We start from the raw sequence: 9716 nt of genomic DNA, 5'->3' as shown, positions 1-9716 counted from the left end.
TCTACTGCAACAGAGCAGTACAGGAACATTTTGGTTACATGTTTCAATCTTTTAGAAGCTATGAAATAGATACCATTTTTTTCCTTATTCTTTAAGTTGCATTCATTATGTGGCCACATAAGTGGTATCGCTAGGAACATATTCTACTATCATTATACCAAAAAACCAAAATATTTACTGGAATTATCCATCTCTCAAGATACTAATCAAAGCAGGTTTTTGAGATTTCAATCAGATTTGGGTGCTTCTGAAAACTATTGATTTGAAAAAATCCAGGACTGACTCCCAATAACTGCGTTATTAAAACTGTACATCAGCAAATGCATTTCCTCTTTCATCCTCTATCTTTTGTATGCTTTGTTAAGTTAGAAACCCAAATCAGCATAAAATGCTTGCCAAGGGAAGGGAGAAATGTATTCAGATTTAATCTAGTGATTATAGTTCATTTGTTGCAAACAGCTCCTTCATCAAGGCCATCAGGTGAATTATTAACCTCTTCCATCCACAAATAGAAAAATACCTTCAGTCACGAGGAAGCAATGCAGGAAAAAAGGTTACACAGGTTATTTGCAGGCGCATCGGAAAGGCACACAGCAAGGCTTGCTCCGCAGCGGAAAATACTGCTTGTGAGGGGGCAAGGTGGGGAGAAAAGCGCCTGATGCCCGCAGGGTAGACAAGGTGGCCGTCCTGGTGGGAACGGTGACATCCTGGTGTCCTGGCACCTCGCTGCTTCTCGGTGGCTCTGCCTCTGCCGAGCCACGTATTGAAACACACGGTGAGAAAAACATTCCTGGGGAAGTGTTTCACCGAAGTGGCTGTTATCTCAAAGATGATGCTATTGCAAATGAACTTCTGCTGCTCTCAGCCTCCGGAACAGCAGAGAAGCTGCTGCTGCCTGCTAACACAGAGCAGTAAGCGTTCATCGCAGGCTGTTCGCAGGGTTACTACGGCCAAACCTCACCAGTTAACTCCACCAGAGCCCAGCATGGGTCTGGCATGTCTCCAGCCCCCTGGGGTGCACCCTGACATTGGTGTGACCCGTAGTTTCAGCAGACCACTGGTTTTGAGCAGCTGGGGAGCAGGCACAGAACAGGTAATACAGCTTCTGAGCAATGAATTCAGCACATAAATAGAGTAGCAGTTAGCAGGTACATGCTGTTGTCCCTTCTAGTCACCCCTGACACTGGTCTCTGGGCTCTGCAACAGGTAAGAGAGGCATTTGTGGGTGCAGGCTGTGGGAAGGGCACTCTTGGCTGTGCTGGGGGTTATGATTTTAATTTGGACTTTCTCCCAAGCAAAGGATTATTGGGGCCAATAAAGCCAAACAGGGTGACAGAACTGCTCTGGCAGCAGTGGGAGGAAAGGAAGAGAGGGCAGATAAAGAAACCCGAGCTGGGAAGGCTGGAAAATGAAAGGGTAAATGGGGTACATCGCTAAATGAGGATCAAGGCGAAATCATGGTATTCTACAATGTATGTAAGGGAAAGGAGGCAGAAGCAAGAATTAGTTTAAGTAGAGTAGAGAGAAAACAATAAAATAAACTCAGAAAAGTGTCTCTCCTGCCCTGCCTTTAGCAGGGAGCCTGTCACACCGAAGGGAAGCACCCAGCAGCAATAGCAGCGAGCATTTCCCCACCAACCTCCACAGAGCCCCTCTGAAACTCAGGTCCACCTGCAAGGAGGGAGGTCCTGGAATGGCTCCTGGTCACACTAGAGCAACCATTTTTTTTTTAATACAAATCATCCCCATACAAACTAGTACAAAAACAGCATCTTGCTTTACGTGATCTCCTTAAATCATACTTTTTATTTTGCTATTATATCAGACTGCTGGGAGTTTTGAGAATAAAAGCTCTTGAAGGCAGATATATTTGAGTAAGCAACCACAGAACTTCATCATTGGCTCGTGTACTTTTTAAGAAGTAAAATAATTCCTCAAAGGTACAGAAAAAAAAATAATCAGGCATCAGCACCATGCAAGGAAATTTTATCCAAGGAGCTAAGAAAGCCTGGAGGCAGCCATGACTCCCTGCCTGCCGTCAGACCTGCTGCACTCACTGACCAAGGGAAGCTACCCTAAAGGAGAGGGAGCTGGACATCACCGCAGCTCGTGCACCAGCTCAGATCCCAGCTGCTGAATCAGTCATGCTGGTAATGCTTGAGACAGGAGTGACCACTTTTATTTGTTTCTTCATTTCAGAATAAATCTGCTGACAGAGGCAAAAGCAAAGTAGAGGGCTGCCATGAACAGGGGGACGCTGCTGTACCTCAGCTGCACCCACCATCGCCTCAATTCTGAAATTATTAATTTTGTTCCAAAAAACAGACACTAGCAGTGGGGCTGTATCAGGCTTTGAAAAGTACTGCACAGCTTGGGGGGGGAGGAGAAGAAAAAAAAGCAACAATAAAAGCATGCTATAAACCAAGTTCACTATTCTTTACACCAAGGAAAAAAAATCATTGAAATAAGAGTCGCCAGTAGGTCGAGCTTTACACATTTTAACTAGTCACATTAAAGCAGAGTGCAGTTGTTTCCAAACTGCGTTTACTGCTTTCAAATCCTAGTTTAGAGCAAGGGCTGAGAGGTCTCTCAATAGAGAGGATTTTCTCCTGCTTCTTATAAAAATTCCCATCTGCCTCACGGGTGTGATCCCAAGTCAGGGCAAATGGAAAAAGAGGAACCATCCTTGCCTTTAACACGATCAATACAACTGCCAAAAAACAGCATGTATTTAATAAATGCAATGTAGATTGTTTTATTTGACCTTCTGTTCACAAAATAATTTTATTATATGTATGAAAGCAGCATACAGGCAATAAAATTATGAAAACATTCACAATACATAAATACACAGACCTGATGCAGGATGTATATAGTTCATTAGACTTTACATTTTTTTTCCTCTCAGTTCTCTTTTCCTGACAACACATTTTTTTGATATATGTTATGAAGAAGTTGCTCCAAAGGGTATTTTCTCCCATTCAGAAAACAAATAGCTTTCTTTGAATGCTGCTGAATATTAACACCCAATGGTCCTGTTGCTAACGTTCACTGATTGCTTTTGGCATTACAAAGGGAAAGCAGCAGGGAAGGACAATGAAAAAGTAGCAGGTTTTTTGAATTAAACATTGGCAACTTTTTTGGAGCTCACAGGACGTTTTTGAGGTGGGGGCTGCAGTTCCATCAATATTTAGAAATGTCTTAATCCAAAACGGTAATGAGGCACTATTCCTTATTGAATGGACTATTGACATGGTAATTACTAAAATGTAATGTCCTCGTAGTTTCCAAAGTAAAGCACTAGGTACCTCACTTTTTAATTCTGACCGTGATACAGTAGCAGACAGACAGCATGATCCTGGTGGTACTGCAATAATACAGATGATAATGAGGTTTGGCATGTTTACTACCATTATAACCAATTGTGTTTGTTCAGAAAAGATATCCAAGACTTGAAATAAGAAAAGTCTGAGAAAGCTGTTTATCTTACATAAATACAAAACATTATATACTAAGAATTGTTATCTAAGAAGCTTTTCTTCTCAAATTGGATTCTTCTTAAGGTTGTAGTCATATTTAAGGTATTTACAGATCCACAAACTTGACATTCTAGCAAAGTCTTTGTAACATGAAACTCTTTTAAAAATAAATAGCAGCAATTTCTTTTATTTCTATACGGGAAGAGAATTCACAACTCAGTCAACGCTGGCCCTATCTTTTGAAAGAAACCCCACTTAAAGCAAAAAAAAGCCCACAAGCAAACAAACTCCACACAGCATCCGTTTTGTTGATTCTTTCATTTCTCGCTGAGCTTCTTAACATTCCTTCGTTCCCCTCACCGGCTCTCCAGACTATCAGAGCTTGTAATAAAGTGCTGACTGGTTGACTGGTCAAAATGCAGTTATGACACTCCAAAAATATCCCATTATTTAGACATCTTAAATAACATAAATAAAGCTAGATCTGTTATAACATATGAAAAATATCAATTTAAAACAATAAATAAATAAAACCAGTATCAACATATTACCTCCCAAAGCTTTAAAAATAACCATTCTCATTATAAGGCTCAATTATTTGTCAGAAATAATTTTCAGAAGGCATCTACCTACCTTTACAATCCATCAGTCTTTAATTAGGACCTGTTAACACCCACTATCACAAGACACAGCAATCTTTTAACTTCTAGTAAACATTAATGTTTAAATACTTAACATTTATCTTTTGCCTCATTTTAAGCTAGAAATTGGTTTCTCTGTGTGGAGAAGAAGCAATATTGTCTCATTGCACTGTATTTAAATTTGTATATTTTCCTCAGTGTGAACAGCATAGTTTAATATCTTTTTTTTAGCCAATTTTCAGTATCTTTTTCTGTTTATTATTTTAAATGTTAAATTTGCTTTGAATGCCAGGAAAATTAATTCTGGGCTTGGTGTAAATGTGTATTTCTCCCTAGAGCTTAGTTTCTTACTAAAAAATCTTGTATATCTTTTTTCTTTAAAAGATTATTACAATATACACTATTAGGTCTTGCTGGGTAAACCTGACTGTTCAGGTTTTATGCTGCCCATTTTGTGTAATGGGATTGATCTTTTCCAAAGAAACATCAGCTTCATAATCCAAGATACCCGACAGTGCTGGAGACATTTTCTCCAAGGTCTTAGATAGTTCACCCTCTTCTTCCTTTTTGAGAGGTTCTTCTTCCGGACAGATAATTGCATGTGGAATCAGATAAACCAGATTAGACTCTTTGGGGCTGGACCCTTTGGGCTCATGTTGGCTCGAAAAAACAACTGCTCCATTATTGTTAATACTAACAGTCTCTATAGCATTGCTGGACATAGGGCAGAGCCTGTAGCATCCTAGCAGGGTTGAAAATGCCTTGCGGAAATCAGCATTGAAGGCATAAATGATGGGGTTGAGGGAAGAATTAGCCCATCCAAACCAAACAAAAACATCAAAAGTGGTGGAATTAATGCAGAAAGCTTCTGCTCCCTTGGACGGTTGGGTAGGCTCGCAGAAGGGAATCATGCAGTTCAATACGAAAAATGGCAACCAGCAGCACACAAACACCCCCATGATCACCGACAAAGTCTTTAAAACCTTCGTTTCCCTCTTGAAGGACATTTTGAAGTTGCTCTCTGGTTGCTGGCAGTCCATACTGCTTCTGTTGCCGCTCGTGTTCTGGCAGTTCTTGGCATGCACTGCTGCTCTCTCCAAAGCTGAGATGCGTCGTATTTGCTTCTGAGCAATCCGGTATATCCTCGTGTAAGTTACTATCATGATGGCCACAGGTATATAGAAGCTAATTAGAGAAGAGGAGATGGCATACATCCTGTTTAGGCTAGAATCACAGTTGTCCATGCTTATACCTTGTAAACTGGCATTTAGGTCCAAAAAGCTTGTGGTTGTAGCCTTGTGCCAATTCAGCTGCACAGGGATGAAGGAAATCAACACAGACAAAGTCCACGCCACGCTGATCATGATGAAGGCTGCCTTGGGCGTCATTTTCCTCTCGTACCTAAATGGGCTGGAGATGGCCCAGTATCTGTCCACACTAATGACACAGAGATTTAAGATGGAGGCTGTTGAGCACATAATATCAAAGGCCACCCAGATGTTGCAAAATGAACCAAAAGGCCAGAAACCGGCGATCTCAGCCACAGCTTTCCATGGCATGACCAAAACTGCCACTAGGAGATCGGACACGGCCAAGGAGATGACGAAGAAGTTGGTCACCTTGGACCTGAGGTGGCGAAACCTAATGACAGCTGCACAGACCAGTGTGTTTCCCAGCAGCGTGGAGAGGATCAGCAGCGAGAGGAAGCAGCCCGTGAGGATCCGAAAGGAAGAGTCCCTTTCCACCAGCAACCCTTCCCCGTCCATAGTGGTGTCGTTCCAAGTCATAGTTTCTCCTGAGGGAAAATCATATCATGATTTTCATGACAACATCAGCTCCTTTCCTTGCAGGGATCAGAGACATCAGATGTCCATTAATTACTCATCACCAAAGAGACCAAAGGTCCTTTCTTACGGTCCCTTCGCTCCCGGATGGACTTCATCCACTTTGAATCTCCCTGAACACTGAAAGCTCTATGAGCAGGAACTGAAAATGCACAAATACAGTCCACCCTACAGACTGGTTTTTTAAGCAATCCCTTCAGAAACACACTGCACCACCCCAGCATGAAGCAGCCTAATTCAGGCAGCTCACCTGCAAATGTTCTGCTGCTCTCCTCTGCAAATATACCCCACAGACAGGAAAGCAATCACTTTTCCATGCTTGCATATATTCCCACTTAAATAGGCTATTGATCGAGTGTTTCCAGCGTCCATTGCACTAGCCCTTCATATTTACTGAAGCGTACTATATGAGGTGCTTTTTCTCTAGTTCAGTTTCCTAAATGTCTTGCTGATGAAACACTCCATCCTTCCTCCTCGGTACACTCCTGTTACAAAATGCATCAGTCCTCTGTTTCTGGGCAGCATCAGAGAGCAATTCTTCACTTTGTTTCCAACTGTTTAAGTTTTACACTTCCGAGACAAAGAAAATAAACATACAGTAGGTGCGTTTTAAAGGTTTTCAGTAAGAAGTAGCTCAGGTTAATTAGTTTTATTTAAACGAGAAATGCTGGCTCCTACCTTTCACCTCTGCTTCTCTGTTTGCTCTGGGATGCAGGGCCGGCTCTCCTCCTCTTTTAGTTTTGGAATTGCATAGCAAATCTTATATACAAAACCAACACAGAAACACTGCATTGCATCAGGTGTGTGTGTGTGTTTTTTTCCCTGAAAGTGCACATTGGCAGGGGAGAAGTAAAAACAGGAGCCGGCAGAGTGCAACCATCAAGAGTTAGTTTTCAAGGGAGCAGCAGGTCTGTGCTGTCGGACCGTGCGTGACGGACCTCGCCGGCGTGTGCCCAGCTACCTCCATCCCACAGTCCCTGCCGATCACTCTGCAAACTTTGTTGGCCGGATCAGTCCCAGTCGCACTTTGTACATCCCGTCGAAGCGGCACATCAGGGCAAATCATCCCAGGCAAAAGGCACGGTATTCCCAACGCTAGCAAAAGCCGAGTACCAGTTCTTTCTTCTGTCATTCACTGGAAGGAGAAAGAAGGGCGAGAGGAGAAGGACCTGAGTGACCTCCCCTCGGCCACGGCGCGGGGTGCGACGCCGGCGGTGCCCGCAGCGGGTTCCTCTTCCAGCGGGGCCAAGTCGCTTTAACGCTCCGCTGCCAGGTTATAGCTCTCCATAACTACCCCGGAATAATCCCACCTCCTGCTCAGCGGGGCTGCGCTCCAGGGATCGGGTCCAGCTTTTACCATGCTTTTTCCCCTCTCAGCAAAGCGCAGGCGGAGGCAGCTCCTCACGCTCTCCCGCAGCCTGCCCCGGGCCGCGCATCTCTGGTGCCGGGGGGTCCCGGCGGCAAAGGCTTCCTTCTGCCCGGGGCAGGGCTCGGCAGCATCGCCCCTCCAGGAAAGGTCTGTCTGCCTGGCGTCTCCTTCCTAAAGGATTAAGACAAGGGAAAGACAGGCATGGAGGCACGCAGCGGGCAAAAAGCAACCCCCCTTCGCCTCCTCTAACATCTTCGGTCGGGCGCAGCTTCTTCTGGGCAGCCTCTCCCCGGTTTTCCTGCCTTCCTGGGGAATAACGTCCCGGCCAGCCAGGCAGCCAGGGCGAGAGGCAAAGCGGGGCTCCCGGAGCGGCTGTCCTGGAGTTTAGCGCAAGCGGGATTACTTTGCCCCGTCCTGAGCTCCGGGACGCCTGGGGTGCTGCGTGATGCCTCGGCGCTGCGAGCCAGCTGAGTTCTGATTGATTATTGATGCGGAAAGTAAGTACCGGCACCTAACTTCGGGCTGGGCGATGCGCGGGAGGCGGGCTGCAGGCCGAGGCACCCGCGGCTTCCCCAGCCCCCAGGGGGGCAGCGTTACCCCAGGGCACGCTCGGGAAGGAGGGGGGGGGGCCGGCCGGGACCCCGTCCCGGCACAGCGGGGAAGGGGCGGCAAGCGCGGCGGCGGCGGTACTCACCGGCGCGGGGAGGGCCGGGGCTGGCGGCGGGCTGCAGCCGGGGCAGCGCACCGCTCCGCGCCGCCTCTCCGCCGCCTGGCGCAGCCCCGCGCCCCCGCGGCTCCTGGCGCAGCCGCGGCCGCCGGGCTCCCTCTCCTGGGCGGCCGCGGCCCCGCGCCCCGCCGCGCCGCCCCGCGGAGGCGGCCGCCAGCCCCGCCGGGGACAAGCAGCCCCGAGGGGCAGGGCTGTGCCGGGATGCTCCGCGTCCCCCCGCCCCAGCCCGAACCCGCCGCCAGACAAGCTTAAACCCCGGGTTGGTAACACAGGCGCAGGGCATCGTTATCCCTGCGCGTAGGCAGAGAGGGAAGGGGGGCGGGGGGGAACCCAAAGCCCAGGTTCCCAGGGGCGTGTAGCTGCCTGAGGACCCGCATCCCGACTAACTTGTTCGAGATCAGGCGAGGGGACGGCAGAGGAACAACTGGCTCCGGCTCTTCGGACCCGCCGGAGCCTCGGGGCGGGCACTCTCTGATGGCAGATGCGGAGTTTCGGGCAGCTGGCTTTGTGTCTGCAGAGAAAACCCGGTGCAATGAACTGCCGTCCTAGCGCGCAAAAATCTGCCCCTCTTCAAACCCTGTTTTCTTTGCAAAAATCCTTCAAGCAAGCACCAAAACCAGAGCGGTTACGTCTCAAACCCCTTATTTCTCCCAAAGGGTTTTTTCCTTCTTACCTTACCCACAACAGGCAACGAAAGAAGATGAACATGCCGATTTGCAAGTTGCTACCTTTGTATAGGAATCTTTCTCAAAAAAAATCCAGAAAATGAAGATAAAAGACATTGCGGGGAGATTAAAAACCTCCTAGAAGAGCGAATAAGCTCACTAAGTTGTCAAGACATATTTCGTAGGGTTCAGCATTAGTCAAGTTGCTTTTGTGCCATCTATAGTTTTTCATTATGTCAGTTAAAGCAGATACAGTGCTAAGCTAACCTTGACTAGCTAACTAAAACTCTTGTTTTCCTTTCCCCCACTCTCTCTCTTTTTTCTTTTTTTAACTGCTTCTCAGCAAGTTCTCATTCTCCCCTTCTTATTATCCTGTCCTTTGATCGTCATTTATCCCTAGAGGAGGGTGAAAATAGACAAGAAAATGAATCCTGTGCTGTTTGGTAATAGAGATCTCTAATGAAACTCATTGTGAGTTTTCTATTTTCAAGATATTTTTTCTTTTTTCTCCTGTTCTTCTTGGAACACAACACAGGTGCGGTTTACTGCATGATACTTATCTTCTGAAAATGTATCATGCTCCCACCTTTCAGTAGAAACCCTAAGCTGAGGGGAACATTGCCTGCGTAAGAAGTCACTGAGCACATTTGATTTTATTTGTAACAACTTCAAGGGGCTCCTCCAGAACGGCTTTCTACTACAGCCATCCTGGATTATTCCAGGAGAAATCAGAACTCCAGAGTACACAAACAGCGCAATCTTCGGGGCATTACTGTAGAGAAACGCTGAGGTGCGTACTGCAGAGAAGAGAGCGTTCTGCTCTCAATCATCTGCTTATCAGCTCATCGAGCGAGTTCTTCTTTTTGGTTCATTTTTGCTAGGGAGTAGCCTTTCCTGGGGAAGAGGCTGAATTCAGCATTGAAAGACCCTAATGCTGCTCATATAAGTGAGGGTTTAAAACTTCAATTTGAATCTGACATTAAAAAAAAGC

The 9716-nt window shown here is 46.3% G+C and overlaps 1 protein-coding gene across 1 annotated transcript; it reads right to left on the bottom strand.

The window, feature by feature from the left end:
- Window positions 1-4551: 4551 nt before the first annotated feature.
- DRD1 (dopamine receptor D1) lies at window positions 4552-6756 on the bottom strand. The gene is made up of 2 exons (XM_072872797.1): window positions 6651-6756; window positions 4552-5921 (listed from the first exon to the last, which is right to left on the bottom strand). Exons 1-2 carry the CDS (start codon window positions 6754-6756, stop codon window positions 4552-4554), a joined length of 1476 nt encoding a protein of 491 aa, XP_072728898.1.
- Between the last annotated feature and the right edge of the window lie 2960 nt (window positions 6757-9716).

This window comes from Ciconia boyciana, chromosome 9 (genome assembly GCF_034638445.1).
Source record: "Ciconia boyciana chromosome 9, ASM3463844v1, whole genome shotgun sequence".
Taxonomy (NCBI): Eukaryota; Metazoa; Chordata; class Aves; order Ciconiiformes; family Ciconiidae; genus Ciconia; species Ciconia boyciana.
This window is presented reverse-complemented; position numbering and strand designations above follow the sequence as displayed.

What these genes read in the sequence shown, in the direction of transcription:
- DRD1 (XM_072872797.1), bottom strand. Translation starts at nt 6,756, where the DNA reads ATGCAGTGTTTCTGTGTTGGTTTTGTATATAAGATTTGCTATGCAATT. An exon ending in AGAGCAAACAGAGAAGCAGA is followed by an intron (nt 5,922 to 6,650) that starts GGTGAAAGGTAG and finishes GATATGATTTTC; the next exon opens with CCTCAGGAGAAACTATGACT.